The sequence below is a fragment of the Nicotiana tabacum genome, chromosome 10 (genome assembly GCF_000715075.1).
Source record: "Nicotiana tabacum cultivar K326 chromosome 10, ASM71507v2, whole genome shotgun sequence".
In the NCBI taxonomy this organism is placed as follows: Eukaryota; Viridiplantae; Streptophyta; class Magnoliopsida; order Solanales; family Solanaceae; genus Nicotiana; species Nicotiana tabacum.
In genome coordinates, this window is record NC_134089.1 from 109849398 (window position 1) to 109868356 (window position 18959).

At 46.0% G+C, this 18959-nt stretch overlaps 1 protein-coding gene across 1 annotated transcript; it reads left to right on the top strand.

The window, feature by feature from the left end:
• The first annotated feature begins 519 nt into the window (after window positions 1-519).
• LOC107820411 (uncharacterized) lies at window positions 520-1179 on the top strand. The gene has a single exon (XM_016646697.1). The coding sequence runs from the start codon at window positions 520-522 to the stop codon at window positions 1177-1179; it is 660 nt and encodes a 219-aa protein (XP_016502183.1).
• The last annotated feature ends 17780 nt before the right edge of the window (window positions 1180-18959 follow it).

Below are 18959 nucleotides of genomic sequence, written 5' to 3' on the forward strand. Positions count from 1 at the left end.
AGGATTTTCTCGCCTGATTCAACAGAGTAAGGATGAGCCTACAGAACGTGTCATAGTAAGGATGAGCCTACAGAACGTGTCAGAAAGGATGGCAGTAGCAGCCTTTCAAAATGGGTTAAACAGGAACGGATCAAAGGCAACCAAAAAATTGCTCAGTAGACTCATGAAGTATCCCCCTACCACGTGGGAAGAGATCCACAACGCCTATTGCACTGAGGTAAGGGCAGATGAGGACGATCTGAACAACCTGATTCAGCGATTAACATCAGTTCAGACCGAGGAAAGAAGAGATCGACGCAACAATGGGCGAAGAGATCAACCACCACATTTCAATCGAGAAAGGCATCTGCCCTATGTCCGAACATCCAACCCGCCTCCTCCACGACATGCAGATGATGCGCTACGACATATTGCACCCCTCCAAAATGAAAGTATCTGCTTATAACTTTTGTGTTTCCCCCTCAGAGATAGTGTACTCACTGGAGAATCTGGGCACGAAGGTGCAGTGGCCGCAAAAAAATGAAATCGGACCCATGCACCAGGAGGTCAAATGTCCTCTGTGAATTCCACCAAGAAAGAGAAGACAAGACCGAAGATTGCATAGGTCTGCAGCAAGAAGTAGTTAGGATGTTGAACCAGGGGTACCTAAAAGAACTGCTCAGCGATAAAGGGAGGGCCAACTTCGCCAGAGGACGCGATCCATCTCAGGGACCTCCAAAGCCACCGTCGCCAGCACGCACCATACAGATGATCATTGGCAGTGGCGACGACACGGTAATTAACCATGTGAAATTCACCACCACCTATAAACTCAATCAGACGGTCGCTCACGAATGGTATGATGACCTCAAAGACAGTATCATCTTCGATAATTCAGATGCCGACGATTTGTCTTTCCCTCACTATGATGCTTTGGTTATTATTTTACGCTTCGCTGATATAGATGTAAAAAGAATCATGGTGGATGACGGAAGCGGCGCGTGTATTGTTCACCCGCGAGTTCTCATGCAAATGAGGCTTGAGGATAAAATAATACCGCGTTGCATAACACTAACGGGTTGTAATAATGCAGTAGAGCGGACATTCGGAGAAATAGTGTTACCTGTCCTAGCAGGAGGAGTGACACTGGAAATAATATTCCATGTCATGAACAGGAAACAACTTAAAACGCCATCATAGGGCGACCATGGATAGACGCCATGCGAGCTGTCCTCTCAAGCTTCTATCAAGTGATCAAATTTCCCACTCCGTGGGGAATGTTCAGCATCCGAGGCGAGCCACGCACCGCCCAAGAATGCTATCGGATCGCCCAAGATTGCACACACACCAAACAATTGAAAGGTGCAAGTGCGGAAGCATATCAATCATCCATGTCGGGAAATAGACCCGACTCACAAATAGAGGCCATCAAAGACCCAGACATTGTAGAAGCCTGCAAGGCAACTATAGAGGAGCTTGACCCCGTCCGATTGGACGACGCCGACAACACAAAACAGGCTTACATTGGGCACAACCTCTCGGAGCCAAGTAAATATCGTAAATTTTTAACTAACAACGCTGATTTGTTTGCCTTCGCCCATTCAGATATGCCAGGAATCCCAAAGGACATCGCCACTCATAGACTGAATGTCAACCCACTCTATCCGTCGGTACGACAAATGAGGAGAAAGTTCAATGTTGCAATCAATGAGGCAGTCAGCAAAGATGTGGATAAATTACTCACCAACGGTTCCATCAGAGAATCAAAATACCCCTAATGGGTCGCCAACGTGGTCATGGTCAAAAAGAAGAACGGGAAATGGCGAATGTGCATAGACTTCACCGATCTAAACAAAGCATGCCCAAAGGATTCCTTCCCGTTACCCCATATCGATCAACTGATCGATGCGACAGCGGGGCACGAGTTGCTGAGCTTCTTGGACGCCTACTCCGGTTACAATCAAATTCTAATGGCTGAAGAGGATCAAGAAAAGACGACTTTCATCACTCACCAAGGAACGTAGTGCTATAAAGTAATGTTGTTCGGACTCAAGAATGCAGGGGCCACGTACCAGAGGCTAGTCACCAAAATGTTCAAAGAACAACTCGGCAAGACCATGGAGGTGTACATTGACGAGATGCTGGTAAAGCAAAGAAAGAGGATCACATTAGCCATCTGAAAGAGGCCTTTGAAATATTAAGGCAGTACGGGATGAAACTAAATCCCGAGAAGTGCACTTTCGGCGTAACCTTGGGAAAATTCCTCAGCTTCCTCGTATCACAAAGGGGAATCGAAGTCAACCTGGATCAAATCAAAGCCATTGACACAATACCAGAAGTACTGACCAGCAAAAAATAGGTACAAAAGCTAACATGGCGAATAGCCGCTTTGTCGAGGTTCATTTCACGGTCCTCGGACAGATGCAACAAATTCTTCAATGTGCTAAGAAAAGACCACGGGTTACAATAGAATGAGGAATGTGTCGATGCCTTAAGGAAGTTGAAAGCGTATCTGTCTTCGCCGTCACTACTCATCAAAGCGGATCCGGGTGAGTGTCTGCTCTTGTATTTGGCAGTTTCGGGAGTTGCAGTAAGTGCAGTCTTGGTCTGCGAAAACAAAGGTACGCAGTCTCCAATTTACTATATCAGCAAAACTTTAATAGATTCCAAGACAAGGTACCCTCACCTTGAAAAGATAGCTCTGGCATTAGTCGTAGCTTCACGCAAGCTTAGACCCTATTTTCAATGTCACCCCATAAAAGTGGTAACAACTTTCCCTCTAAGAGGTATCCTGCACAAACCCGAACTCTCAGGTAGACTCGCCAAATGGGCCATAGAGTTAAGCGAGCACGACATAACATACCAACAATGAACTGCCATCAAGTCACAAGTGCTCGCCGACTTCGTCGCTGACTTCAGCGTGAAAATATTGCCCGAGGCAAAACAAGAAGCCCTTCGTGCTTCCACACGTACCGACCTCTGGGTCTTCTACACCGATGGCGCCTCAAATGCCTCGGGATCGGGACTGGGACTCATCCGGAAAGTCCCTACAGGCGAAGTAATTCGCCACTCCATATGATTCCCCGAGATGACTAACAACGAGGCCGAGTATGAGGCTGTGATTGCAGGTTTGAAGTTAGCCCTCAAATACGGCGCCCGACAGCTCATCCTCCACTGCGACTCTCAACTCGTTGTGAATCAAGTTACCGGGACTTTCCAAATCAAAGAGCAGAGACTACAAAGGTACCAATTGGAAATCCAAAAACTGCTGCCAGAGTTCGATGAATGCCGCCTCGACCAGATATCTAGGGCGCAGAATATTGAAGCAGATGGCTTCGCCAAATTAGCCGCGGCCACCAAAAATATTGGCAAAGAAAATGTGGTCACCCTTCTCCACTCCGCAATAGACCACGTCGAGGTACAGTCTATAAACCTAACTTGGGACTAGAGTAACCACTTTGTAGCCTATTTACAGGACGGATCGCTACCACAAGACAAAAAAAAAGCCAAGAAACTCTGGGTACAGGCAGCCCGATACAGCCTAGTAAACCATGATCTCTATAAGAGAACGTTCGGCAACCCCCTAGCCAAGTGTCTTGGACCACATCAAACAAGGCGAGTACTGGAAGAAGTACACGAAGGGCACTGCGAAGCCCACAGGGGAAATCGCGCCCTCGTTCGATGTCTCATTCACGCTGGTTACTACTGGCCTACCATGAAAAAAGAAGCCGCAGACTATGTCCGAAGGTGCGAGCAGTGTCAAAAGTACGCCCCTATGATACATCAAGCAGGGGAACTCCTCCATTCCATCACTCGCTATGGCTATTCATAAAATAGGGAATGGACATAGTCGGCCCCTCCTAGCAGGGCGAGGTAAAGTACATTTCCTTTTGGTTTTAACTGACTATTTCTCTAAATGGGTGGAAGCAGGTGCATACACTCAGATACGTGAACAGGAGGTCATCGGATTTATATGGAAAAATATTATATGCCATTTCGGCATCCCCAAGGAAATCAGCTGCGACAACGGACCTCAGTTCGTCGGAAAAAAAGCGACTGAGTTCTTCGAAAAATGGCACATCAAATGACTACTCTCCACGTCGTATCATCATGCCGCCAACGGCCAAGCCGAATCGTCCAACAAAATGACACTAAACATATTGAAAAAGAAGCTCGAGGAAGCTAAAGGGCTATGGCCTGAACTACTACCTGAAGTATTATGGGCATACCGCACTACGCCAAAATCCAGCACGTGAAAAATTCCATACTCACTGGTCTACGGGACCGACGCAGTTATACCCGTCGAGGTTGGGGAGCCCAGCTTGAGATACTCCAATGAGAGTGGGGAAGATAACGACAAAGGTAGGCTACAAGACCTAGATGAAGTCGAAGAACGAAGAGACATGGCCCACATAAGAATGGTGGCCCAGAAGCAGCAAGTAGAGAGATACTACAACAAAAGAGCCAAGGTGCGACCGCTCAAAGTTGGCGACTACGTCCTCAAGGCCAAAACACAAGCATCAAAGGACCCTAATGAGGGAAAATTGGGAACGAACTGGGACAGACTATATAAAATCGTAGCAGCAGCAAACAAAGGAGCGTTCCAGCTAGAAACAATGGAGGGAAAACTACTCCAAAACAACTGGAACGTCACCCATCTCAAGTATTTCCACTTCTAAAAAAGGTGTCACCTAAGTCGTGCTCTTTTTTCCTCACCCGGGTTTTGTCCCAGTTGGGTTTTCCCGGGAAGGGTTTTAACGAGGCGGCAAGGGGGACACCTTAAGGGGCGACATGCTGATTCATTACCTCAACCCGTCGATGCGACCTCCAGATCGAAGTAATGAAGGGACTACATATAGACGACAATCAAATCTCCATTGTATGTACGGAATCAAATCTCTATTGTATGTACGGAATCAAATCTCCATCATATGTACGGAATCAAATCTCCATTGTATGTACGGAATCAAATCTCCACTATATGACATGCGCGGTCTTCATATGGGAATACAACCGTCTCCAAAGATTTAAGTTTGACCTCGCTCGAACTATGACGAGATTCTACTTCGATGACAGATCGAAGCAACATCCCAATGGCCAAGGCCATCGACGATAATTTAAGTTCGACATCGTTCGAACCACGACGGGATTCTACTTCGACGACAGATCGAAGTAACATCCCAATGGCCAAGTCCATCGATGATAATTTAAGTTCGACCTCATTCGAACCACGACGGGATTCTACTTCGACGATAGATTGAAGCAACATCCCAATGGCCAAGGCCATCGACGATAATTTAAGTTCGACCTCGTTCAAACCACGACGGGATTCTACTTCGATGACAGATCGAAGCAACATCCCAATGGACAAGGCCATCGACGATAATTTAAGTTCGACCTCGCTCGAACCACGCGGGATTCTACTTCGACGACAGATCGAAGCAATATCCCAATGGCCAAGGCCATCGACGATAATTTAAGCTCGACCTCGTTTGAACCACGACGGAATGCTACTTCGACGATATTTCGAAGCAACATCCCAATGGCCAAGGCCATCAATGACAATAATCTCGTTCGAACTACAAAGGGAGTCTAGTTCGATGACAGTTCGAAGCAACATCCTGATAACCAAGGGTGTCAACAGTATCATGGGTTCAATAAATACAATAACAAGTCGACGAAGTAAATCTTATATATGACAACAAAAAATTATTTACACTGAGAACGGGTTCGACTAGGCCCCATGCAAAAAACCCCTCACACAAAAGCAAATACAAACTACAACTACACATCATCCCCAGCGGGATAAGCATCCTCGTACCACGAATCTGAAGCAAGGCGGTTAGCATCCTCGGAGTTGATTTCATCCCTGTCAAGTGTGAGGGGGTCGTACCCGCATGCCTCACGAGCTGCACGAGCCTCGGCGTGTACAGCCTGAACCTCCGCCTCAGTAGCCCTTCCCTCGGCATGAAAAGCCTTATACACGTCAAGTTGAGCCTCCGCAAGGACCCACAACTCATACAAACGGTGGGGCACGACCAGGTCGGTTGAGGCACGAGATGTAGAAGGCTGAGAACGCCGACTCGCACCCTCCGCCCTCAGCGAGGCCATTTGTCCATTCAATGCAGCCAATTCTGCCTCCAGATCTTTGACACACCTTTCAAGCCTTACAACCTGACGACCAAAAGCTTCCTTCTCCCCAATCAGCTCCGATCTGGAAATGCGGAGGGCATCTTCCAAAGATACCGATTCAGAAATAGCCGCTGCTAACTTGTTGGCACTAACGCCCAACTAGCCCTTGAGCCCCTCAATCTCTGCTGCCTTAGTACTCAACTCAGTGGTCAAGTCGGCCACCTTCACCTGTAAGTCGGTATTCTCGGCCGTCACCCCCTTGCTCCCCCCCGTTCAACTCAAGCTCCTCTTCCCTCGCCTTAAGGGAAGCCTCCAACTCGCTACTACAGGCGATGACCTTCATGAGCTTTTCGTCCCTCTCCTCAGCTCCTCAGTCTTGCGCTCCAACTGGTCCTCCCGCTGCTTGAGCCCCTCGCGAAACACCTGGAACTCAGGATCCTGATGATAAAGGTCGGACATCGCCCGATGCTTAGCACGATACTGCCGATACTTGGACGACATCTTCTCATAAAGGTCCGTCCTATTTCTCTCACAACGCTCTCTCTCCGCCTCCAGGATGAGGGTCTGACAAAAGAGAAGGGCAGAAGTTAGAAACAAACTGCAAAACGACGATTATCACACCAGCCCAACGACAAAAGAGAAGGAAAGACACCTACCTACAGGGCCATACTAGTGACCTTCTGAGATAACTCCACGTCACTCATTACTCCAAGCATCTCGCTTTCAGGAGCGGCACATAGTGGAGCAAGGGCCGATGCCACCTGCTCGCTGTTCAATAGCAAGTTGTAGTTCCTTGGGACTACCACATGACCGCTGGACCCGTCCGTCCTAACCTCCACATGGGTATGGCGACCCACAAATTCATTAACATCCTCTAGGTTGATATCTGAACCCGAGCCATCACCCTCAACACGAGACCCTCCAATATTAGACGATGCACCACCCTCGACGGAGTGCACTGAATCGGCTCCCGGGCCAATTCCCTCCACTTGGGGAGATCTCCCTGACAAAATAGTATCGACCATAAATACGGGCACCGGGGCTATCCAGAACACCCTACTACCATCGGCGTCCGTAGCCACGCCCTTCCCCAGCTCGAGCCTCCTCCTTTTTCTCTCCAACGGCTCGTCCCCATTAGAAGATTCATTCAAAAGATGTAAGGCCGGTACCGAAGAAGCCTCTTCCCTCGTGGCCACAACTCGAGGCGAATCTCCCAATTGAATAGGTTGAGGACGACCCTCCCGAATAGACTCGCTCAAGATAAACTACGTATCCGTAGTAGCAACGACTTGTCTAAAACCGGGAATTGGCGCCCTCCGTCTAGAAGCTCCTCGATCTGTCATCACAAAGGGTCGTACCATTAATCAAGGTCGCACGACCGATAAAGTAGTAAGTGAGACATTTACCTGAGGAAATTTTGGGGCCATAACGCTGCACGAAGGCATGCCAAGTTCGAGTTTCTGCTGCATGAGGCAATAGGCGGGCTACCCAATCCTTGATACTCGCAATGGGGCGAGGCGAACGACCCATAGCTGCGAAACGGTGAGTAAGTAGACGTTACAGTAAATACAGAAGAGAGGGGAACACAATGAATGACGACACTTATGAGTTCTGTTCCATCGCTCCGGAAATCTGGCGAAGTCATAAACGACATGTTCGGTCTTGACATAAAAGTACTTGTGCCAAAACTTGCGGCTCGCCCGGTCATCCATTCCAACTACCAGCCCTTTTGTACCACGAAGCCTCAAATGCACCATGGTACCCCTAAGGAAGTCTGGTGTGAATAGGTGCAAAAGGTGGAGGACAGAAATGCTACACTCCGCCAACTCTGCGTACTTAGTCAATAGCAGGAGCACCTTGAGCGTGTATGGCGAAAGTTGCGTTGGTCAAACTTGGTAAAATCTATAGAACTCTTCCTCTAAGGGGAAGAGAGGAAGGGTGTAGCCGATCATGAACGGTTACTCGTAGAAAGCACAGTATCTAGGTCTGTGGACGTCTGCATAGTCTCTCTCAGCTGGAACCATTTCTATATGATCAGGAATGCCATAATTTTTGCGAAGGGCGTCAATATGGACCTGCTCCATTTCATAAAACATGGGATTCAGGGTAGGAGGTGGATCTTTAAAGAAGTCACTCCGGGATAAAGGATGTCTCGGTAGCAGCTCCTCCACCATAAGAGGGATATCATTCTCCTCTACCGCCACATCCCCGCTGTTAGAGGGAGGCGCCACTGATGATAGGGTGACTTCAGGAACCTCCTCGCGAGAACGATGAGACTTCGGCATAATATCATTTGAAGAAGTATCAGCACAGGAAGAGGAAGGAAGAGGAAGCTTCAGGTAACGTATAAAAGAGGAACGGAAGGATGAGGAAGCCAGAAAGAGAGATTGGAAAAGGTTTTCAAGAGAGGAATGACTAAAGTTTTCCAAAAAATCAAATCCTTCACCTATTTATAATATTGGGAGGCACTAGAATCGAAGTGACATGCCTCAAAGCAGCGCAAGAATCGAAGCACCAAGCCATCAATCCCCGCCTCGAAAACCTACGTAATGATGATGCACGTAAAGCTGACACCACTTCCCGAAGGAGTGTACCACACGATGTTTTGCTGAACATGATGACCAACTCCCATCAACCACGTCGCAACGATCCCACATGTCCAAAAGATTGCACGAAGTTCGCTCATCGGGGACACATTCGATCGCGTCCCCGACAAGCGAAGGGACTAACTATATGGGTCCAAATTTGACCGACCTTAGCCTTTTGATGATTGTGACCAACGACCAAGTACTGACAAGTCGGCGTCCTAAGGGAGATGATCTTGAGGCAAAAATAGAAGTTGTACGACCCTTGTAAGAATGTAAGATCATTAGGGGACATTAAGAATATTCTGCTGAATATTCCTTATATTGTATTTCCTACATTTTAGAAAGGTGTTCTCCCTAGTATGTAAGGGGGAAAGAAGGACCTTGTAAAGGGGATTATGGGAAATTGGTTAACCTTGAAAGAAAATAAAACTTATTGCTCTCTTCTCTTTATTAATTATCGTTCTAGAGATTATTATATTCGGCTACGATTTACCCTCTCATCTTTGATTGATTTGCTCGAATAGGTCTTAATATCTTTTGAGTCAAACAGTGACCCTGTCTAGAGCTGTACCTCCATGATGAGGGTTTCTACATAGATAAATTGTGAGACATTCATGACATGAATGAAATCCTCCATTTAGGATCCTACACCTCGAACAACATGCTTTTAATCATGAAACAATGGACTCCAAATTTTGATTTCCAACAAGAATGCCCTAGAACGAAGCCTATATATATGGGTTAATTTGCCTAACCTAGCTACCTCAGATCGAATTGTTGGGGATCAAAAACTCTCAGTAAGATTGCTAGTGGTTTTTAAAAGTAAATGAGAATATCTTATACAAGTTGATATGGATGTTACATAGGAAATGCCTAAGGTGGTTGCTGATAAGCTAGGATAGTAACATGTTTTATGCCCCTACTTGCCTATGCTTTGATCATATATTGTTACAAAATAGTCCTAAAAGGCTCACAAGTTGTGCTTGATCGCAGGTTTGATCGACAAAGTGACGAAATATGAAAGATCGACTCAAAAAGGAGTGAAACCTGCTCAAGTATCAAAGACCAAGAAATTTAAGAAAAGAAGGCCTAGTGCGGACCGCGCAGAGTGGAATGCGGCCGCACTAGGTGGTTTAGAGAGTTGGTGAATCAGGCTAGAAGAAGCACGGCCGTGGTACACATCTCGTGGTCCGCGGTGAAGGCTCCGCGGCCGCACTACTCTTTTGTGCGGTCCACGGTCATGGGATTCAGAGAGATGAAGTTTGCAAATCCAGTGCCATGCGGTCCACAGTCGTGGTTGCGCGGACCACGCCAACTCCCTCCGCGGTCCGTTCTACGCGGTCCGCGGAGTCCAAGTTCAGAGAAGCAGAAGTAAGCCCAGTGCGGCCGCGGTCCATTTAATGCGGCCCGCACTGACCCTACAGGGGTATTTTTGTCCAGTTTTTCCAGCTTTGTATAAATAGAACATTTTAACATATAGAGAGCTGCGCTCGTGAGAACGTATTTTGTAGTCATTTTTGGCACTTTTGCTTTACATTTACGATAAATTATTGTAATTTAATTTTAGCAATTAATTAATATGCTTAGTTATTCATCTATTTCTTCAATTTCTTTATCTAGCATGAGTAGCCAAACTCATTAGCTAGGGTTGTGGCTCAACCCTAGTGTGGGTAATTGATGAGTGTTGCCATCTAGTGTTAGATTGACTATGGGTGTTTGCTATTTGGGTTGATTTTATGTTTTAATCTAGAATTGGTGGTTGCAAACACTGATTCAAGCTTTGTGGGTTTAACTCTTCTTGAGAAAGAGAGTTTACAACCCCAAAATTAACCCAACAAGGAATTGGGATGGACTTATGAGGAATGATAGTCCCAATTAACGGGTTAACCTCGAGAGAGTAATTATCCTACTTGAACCCTAGTTGCTTGGTCTAATTTGCCTACCCATTGTCTCGAGAGAGTCAATTGGGCAAAGTCACTTTCTCTACCAAGAGGTGTGAGAGTGGGTAAAATTGTGCGACGGTTATAGCATAATTCCCAATTATGTCAATCGAACCTTAGTAACATCTACCCGTCAATTAGCCACCTAGGTAGTGTCACGACCCTAGTGCCCGACTTCCTATTAGATACAACTTAGCAATATTCTCGTAGCATAATTTAGTGTTAATCAATAGTTTTAAAAAAATAGTTATAATTTGAAAACCCAAAAATGTTTGAAGTGACATTAGGAGTACAAACACATCTCTAAGATAGACATACAATCCAACTCCACTACTAGCTCCCTGAGGAATTCGATCCCGACCCTCATATCGGGTAAAAGCTATTGCGACCCGCTCTTCCTACCTTAGTGTAGCGTCTAGTTGGCAGTGATCACTTTTTGGCACCGTTGCCGGGGAACTTACGGTGTTGACTATCTGTTTATTTAGTTTTGTGTTTTGCTTCTCTTTCCTTCTTGTTTACTAATTTTGTTTTTGTCGATCAATCAGGTATAAATGGCTCTTAATGTAAATGACCCTCTCGACAACGTGATAGCGGGGGAGGAGGTAGAGGATCTAGAACAAGATGAGGTCTTACCTCAAGTTCCACGGAGGGGCCGAAATGCCAATATAAATGCAAATGAGAACAACAATATTCCAGACCCTCCTCCGCAACTGCCGAGAGTGGCTCCCAGAGTTTTACCAAATCAAGGATATGCCAGTGCTATTGTGCCTCCCCGAATCTGGGCGGGGAACTTTCAAATCATAAATGTTATGTTGACCTTGCTCGAGCAAAGAGGGTATTTCACGGGCGCCTCCGATCAAAATGCCTACAAGCACTTGAAGGGGTTCGTGGATACATGTTGGGGTAGCAAGCAGACAAACGTGTCCGAAGATGCATTGAGATTGAGGCTTTTCCCGTTCTCTCTTCGGGGTAAAGCATTAGATTGGTTAGAAAGGCTCTCCAATCATCCTATTACAACATGGGATGAATTGGCGGACAATTTTATTGCCAAGTTCTTTTCTCCAAGTCATATGGAGGCTCTTCGGGATGAAATTCTAACCTTCAAGCAAGAGCTAACAGAACCTTTGCACGAGATATGGGAAAGATATAGAACAATGGTGAAAGAGTGCCCTAATAACTACATGACTGAGGCTACGATTCAACAAACCTTTTATCGGGGCATCAACACCACGAATAAATGCATTGTGAACGAATTGGCCGGAGGGAACTTTATGAAACTTTCTTACCAAGAGGCATGTGATGTACTTGATGAAACGGCCGACACCTCTTCAGCATGGTAAAATCGAGCAAATGTGCCCCAAGGTGACCCTACGGTCATCTATTTGTACAAGGAATTGCACGATCATGGCCAAGCTATTGCCGAGCTTACAACAACTATGAATCAATTGGCAAAGGCACAATTGCAACAAGTCCAAAACCCGTGCCAAGTCAATGCAATGGAAGGTGTTTCTATGTTAAAAAGGAGACAAAGAGGGCAACATCCTCAAGGTAATTGTGAACAATATGACAACAACAATGATGGTGGTGGTTATTCAAATGAGTGCTATGATGACCAAAGCAAAGAGGTCAAATATGTCAATAACTACCAAGGGAATAGAGGCAACTCTTTGAATCAACAATGGCGTCCTCAAGGAAATTGGGGCAATCAACAACAAGGCGGAGGTAATTGGAATAACAACAATCAATAACAAGGTGGTGTCAATTGGAATAATAACAACCAAAACAACAATTGGGGTAATCAAAGCAACCAAGGGAATTGGAATGGTAATAACAATAATTGGGGCAACAATAACAATCAAGGAGGGTGGAACAATAGCGGGAACCAGCAACCGGGGGCAAGGCTTTCAAAGGCCCCCCATGTACCAACAACCGAACAATCCACCCCCTTTCCTTCTCAAGGTCCGAGTTCCTCCGGGAGTGATATGGGGAGAATTGAAAGCATGTTCGAGCAAATGATGAAAAAGAACCAAGATTTCGATGCCCAATTAGCTTCTCATAATACATCTATTTGGAACATGGAGGTGCAATTAGGCGAAATCTCTCAAACGTTGAATACTCATCCCAAGGGTGCACTACCAAGTGATATGGTAATGAACCCGAAGGGTGGGAACAATAATCATGTGATGGCGGTTACAACAAGAAGTGGGAGAGGCAGTGATGTGAATGCCTCAAAGCAAAAGCAAATTATGGAAGAAGATGTTGAATTGCGGGAAGATGATGTACCTTTGATTGTTGATGATGTGGTTAATCAAAATGTGAACAATGATGTTCGGATTGATATTGATGATGAAATCGAGGTAGAGACTCAAGATGTCGTGAACCCATCTAGGGAACACATGATTGCCATGCCCGAGCCAGTTGTACAAAAGGCCAAGGCACCTTTGCCTAGGCCACCTCCACCTTATCCTTAATGGTTAGCAAAGCAAAAGAGTGACAATCAATTTAAAAAGTGCATTGACATGATGAAGAGCCTCACAATCAATGTGCCTTTGGTGGAGGTGCTTGAGCAAAGAAGAGGTCGATGGAGTGTGAAACAATTAAAATGACTCATCAAGTGAGTTCCATAGTGTATTCAATGGTACCCAAGCTTCAAGATCCCAGAGCTTTTACTATCCCTTGTACTATCGGAAGTGCGGATTTTGCCAAGGCCCTTTGTGACTTGGGGGCTATCATAAATTTGATGCCGTACTCGGTCATCAAGACTTTGGGAATTGGACAACCTCGACCCACCTCAATGAGACTTCAAATGGCGGATCGATCGATGAAGCGAACTTTGGGCATAATCGATGGTGTACTTGTCCGGGTGGATACGTTTATACTGCCGACCGACTTTGTCATATTGGATTGTGAGGTGGACTTTGAAGTGCCGATTATTCTTGGTAGGCCTTTCTTAGCTACGGGGAAGGCATTGGTTGATGTTGAAGCGGGTGAGTGGACTTTCCGAGTGGGGGATGAGAAGGTAGTATTCCATGTTTGCAAATCAATGAGACAACCCAATAGCACGGAGGTGTGTTCATTTGTGGACATTGTCACAGCTGTGATAGTGGATGACACAAATTCCATGATCCATGTTGAAGATCCCCTTGAGGTCGTGCTTCTTAATATGAATGTCAATGATGATGCTAGTAGAGTGGAGTGCGTGAATGCATTGAATGGTATGGGTTCATATTTATATGAGCCTAGGAGGCTATCTTTGGATCTTGAAAACCGCAAAACTCCACCAACAAAGCCATCGATTGAGGAGCCACCGGTGTTGGAGTTGAAGCCACTTCCTCCACACCTTAGGTATGAATTCTTGGGTTCAAATTCTACTTTACCTATTATTCTTTTTTCTTGCCTTACTAACATGCAGGTTCAGGCCACCTTGGCGGTTCTTCAAAAGTGGAAAAGGACAATCGGATGGACTCTAGCTGATATTCGGGGAATAAGCCCCGCATTTTGCATGCACAAAATCATCTTGGAAGAGGATGCAAAGTCTTCCTTGGAGCATCAAAGAAGACTAAATGAGGTGATGCAAGAGGTGGTGAAGAAAGAGGTATCAAGTGGTTAGATGCTGGGGTGGTTTATCCTATTTCTGACAGTTCGTGGACTTCTCCGGTGCAATGTATGCCGAAAAAGGGTGGTATGACTGTGGTGACCAATGACAACAATGAGCTCATTCCCACTAGAACGGTCACCGGGTGGAGGGTTTGTATGGATTACCGGAAGCTGAACAAGGTGACTAGAAAAGATCATTTCCCATTGTCATTCCTTGACCAAATGCTTGATCGTCTTGCGTGCCGGGCTTTCTATTGTTTTTTGGATGGTTACTCGAGGTACAATCAAATTCTAATTGCCCCGGAGGACCAAGAGAAGACCACCTTTACATGTCCTTATGGAACATTCGCTTTCTCTAGAATGCCATTTGGATTATGTAATGCTCCGGCAACCTTCCAACGTTGCATGATGGCTATTTTCACCAACATGGTGGAGGATATCTTGGAGGTCTTCATGGTTGATTTCAGCGTGGTTGGGGATTCTTTTGAGTAATTCTTGGTAAACTTGGATAGAGTGTTGGCCCGATATGAAGACACCAACCTTGTTCTCAATTGGGAAAAGTGTCATTTTATGGTAGAAGAAGGTATAGTGTTGGGTCACAAGATCTCGAAGCGAGGAATTGAAGTTGATAAGGCCAAGATTGAGGTTATTTCGAGGCTCCCTCCCCCTAAAGGGTGAGGAGTTTCCTTGGACACGCGGGTTTCTACCGGAGGTTCATAAAAGATTTTTCTAAAGTGGTACATCCGTTGTGCAAGTTTCTAGAGAAAGATGCAAAGTTCTTGTTCAATGAGAGTTGTATGCATGCATTCGAGCTTCTTAAGCTCAAGTTGACTTCTACCCCCATCATCACCACACCAAATTGGAGCTTGCCTTTTGAGCTCATGTGTGATGCTAGTGACGTTGCGGTTGGGGATATTTTGGGTCAAAGAATCGACAAGATTTTTCATCCGGTGTACTACGCAAGCAAGACCATGAATGAGGCTCAAAGAAACTATACAGTCACCGAGAAAGAATTGTTGGCTATTGTGTTTGCTATGGAAAAGTTTCGACCTTACCTTATGGGGGCCAAAGTTATAGTGCACACTGATCATGCCGCCCTTAGGTATTTGATGACCAAGAAAGACTCCAAGGCGAGATTGATGAGATGGGTGTTACTTCTTCAAGAGTTTGATCAAGAAATTATTGATCAGAAAGGTAGTGAGAATCAAGTGGCGGACCACTTGTCCCGTTTGGAGGAGGAGGGTAGGCCTTGTGACGACCTTGAGATCAATGATTCATTTCCCGACGAACAACTCCTTGCGGTGTCAATGAAGGATATGCATTGGTTTGCCGATGTTGCCAATTACCTTGTGACCGAAATAATCACGTATGAGCTCTCTTCTAACCAAAGGAAGAAGCTCAAGCAGGATAGTTTGGATTTCTATTGGGATGAGCCATACTTGTTCAAGATTTGCACGGATGGTGTGATTCGACAATGTGTCCCGGAGGAGGAAAAATTGGGTATTTTGGAGGCTTGCCATTCCTCTCCCTATGGTGGCCATCATGGTGGGGCGAGAACGGCTTCTAAAGTGCTTAGTTGCAGATTTTACTGGCCTACCTTGTTTAAAGATGCGGACGATTTGGTGAAGAGATGTGATGAGTGCCAAAGAGCCGGCGAAATTTCTAAAAGGGATGAGATGCCCCTCAATACAATTCTCGAAGTGGATATTTTTTATGTTTGGGGCATCGATTTCATGGGTCCTTTGTGAGCTCTTGTGGGAACACTTACATTCTCGTGGCGGTAGACTACGTCTTAAAATGGGTTAAAGTTGTGGCTTTGCCCAACAATGAAGCCGAAGTGTTGTGGCATTTTTGAAAAAGAGCATCTTCACAATGTTTGTCACTCCTCATGCTATCATTAGTGATGGGGGGTCTCACTTTTGCAACAAGGTTTTCGTCACATTGCTTTCTAAGTACGGTGTCAATCATAAGGTTTCGACCCCCTATCATCCTCAAGCTAGTGGCCAAGTGGAAGTCCCCAACAGAGAAATTAAGAGTATCTTGTCTAAAACTGTCAATGCTAATAGGACTGATTGGTCGAAAAAGCTGGATGACGCTCTTTGGGCTTATCGGACGGCTTACAAACTCCGATTGGTATGTCACCATACCGATTAGTGTTTGGGAAAGCTTGTCATCTTCAGGTGGAATTAGAGCATAAGGCCATGTGGGCTTTGAGGAAGTTGAACTTAGAATGGGATGTTGCGGCAAATTTGCGGGTTGAACAACTTAATGAGTTTGATGAGTTTAGATTCCATGCCTACTCTAGCTCGTCCTTGTACAAGGACAAAATGAAGTACATTCACGACAAATATGCTCGGGGCAAGGAGTTCAAGGTTGGAGATATGGTTCTCTTGTTCAATTCTTGGTTACGTTTGTTTCCGGGTAAGCTCAAGTCAAAGTGGAGTGGGTCGTTCGAAGTTGTGTTCGTGACCCCATTTGGTGCTCTTGATCTAAGGAACAAGAATGATGAAGTATTCAGAGTCAATGGACATCGGGTCAAGCATTATCTGGGAAAATTTGATGATAGCCACGTGGTGGCACTTCTCCATCTAAAGTGATGTGCTGGTAACATGTGTCGTGCCGCAACGTTAAATCAGGCGCTGCTTGGGAGGCAACCCATGTCTTTTTTTTTTCTTTTTTGTTGTTTTCTTGGTAGTGTAGGTTTGATTTTTGAGCTAACTGATTGTGAGATGTTGCAGGGATTGAGTTGATGTAGTGCAAAATAGTTTGAAAAAAAGAGTTGAACAGTCTCTGAAGATTGCCAGTGTGACCGCGGTTGCTTTTGTGCGGTCCGCACTGGTGATGGTGAAAAGTGGTACTCTTTGAAGTTTGCCACCGCGGACGCATTCCATTTAGTGCGGACCGCGGTGGACCTCCGCGGCCGCGGTCTGTTTTGTGCGGACCGTGGAGGTTGCCTGCTCAAGCTTCATTCTGAACTAACCCAGCACGGTCCGTGGTCGGTTTTGTGCGGCCGCGCTGGTAGGTAAGGCTGGGTCCTACTATTTTTCTGTAAATAGAGCCCAAGGGTCACAACTTACACTTTTCAAAATTTTAACACTCAGAACCCTGAAAGCTACTGTTCACTCTCTCTTCTAATAGTAATTCTGGTTTAGCCTGATTAATTGCATCTCATAATCACAATCTGGTAACATTTCATCATCTTTCTTTGTTTTATATTATAATTTCATTTTGTTTTTCATGCCCAATAGCTAGAGTCTCTTCTTCTTCCCGTTTTTATTTCACTTGTTAGCCTAGGAAAGTGTAATGGTTGGATATTGTGTGTTTAGAGACCTTTGTGAACTGGGTAAAATGAGTAGGGACAAGTTAGGTGGAAAACTTGAACAAAAATAGCAAAAATTTAAACCCTAACTTAGTGCCTGTTCAAAGTACTCTCTGTGGCCCGCGGTCACCTTTGTGCGGTCCGCGGTGCCCTGACGCGGTCCGCATTACCATTTTGCGCGGACCGCGATGCCCAATTGACTGAAATTGAAGCTATGCCTAGCGCGGCCGCATTGCACTTTATGTGATCCGCGTTGGCCCATCGTGGCTGCAGTGCTTCTTTGTGCGGGCTTCGGTGGTTGGATTCAGAGAGGTAGTGTTACAGACCTCACTTTAGTGCGGATCGCGGTTGCTTTTGCGGTCCACGGTGCCCCAATGCAGCCGCACTACTTTTTGTGCGGGCCGTGGTGGGGAGAATCAGAGAGATGTTGTCCAGGGCCTTGTCCCAATGCGGATCGCGGTCACCTTTGCGCGGTCCACGGTGCCCCCAGTGCGGCCGCACTCCTGTTTGTGCGGCCGCAGTGCCATGTTCTTCAACTGTTTCTGCAACATTTAACCTATTGTCTGCAATTCAATTTCAAGATTTGTTTCACTGTCTGTATTGATACTAACCATGTTAGATGTGTATGCTTGCAGATAATGGTCAAACAACGAGGTAAAGGTTCCAAACAACCCGTCCGAGGTAATTCCTCCCGGGGAGGGAAGCAACTGATGGTAAAACTCACTCCCCAGGCTAGACAAAACATAAAGGACATGAGGAAAGTAATCAAAGCGGCTGATGCAGCCCTTGACACCTCGAGGAGTGAGTACGATCCCTCCCGGGAGATCTCTTCAGATTCAGTCCCTCTATACATCCCATATCCGGAGAACGCCATACATAGAGACACCCCCCCATCTTCCCTCGATGCTCAAGCCTCAATCAACATTTCTTCTGGGTCGTGTGAGGGCTCAGCGGCAGGTAGTGGGGATGAATGCTCTACCTCTCCCACAGCATAAATATCTGGGGAGGGTGCTAGAGGTGATGAGGGATATGGGGAGTTACCGGGGGTGGTGTGCCACAAGTTGGGGGTGTTGACCGGACTAGAAATCTTGCTGTTTGGGAGGATAGATTCGTCAGCCAGGTGGCGTTTCACAAGTTTAGGGAATGGTGGCCGGCACGGAAATTGATTCTTGAGAGGAGTTTCATTGACAGAGACCTCTTACCTCTACACCCCAATGTACATAGACAGTTTCAGGCTCGGGTGGGTTAGGAGTTCTTTAAAGATAATTGTGTGAAGGTGAATGAGCATATGGTCAAGGAGTTCTATAGCAATGTGGCCCACATCTTGAAGGGCACTAAGGTGACCAAAGTGAGAAACAAAAATGTGGTATTTACCGGGAAGGCACTAAATGAATACGTGGGGTT

Coding starts and splice junctions, on each gene's coding strand:
- LOC107820411 (XM_016646697.1), top strand. CDS start 520: ATGAAATCGGACCCATGCACCAGGAGGTCAAATGTCCTCTGTGAATTC.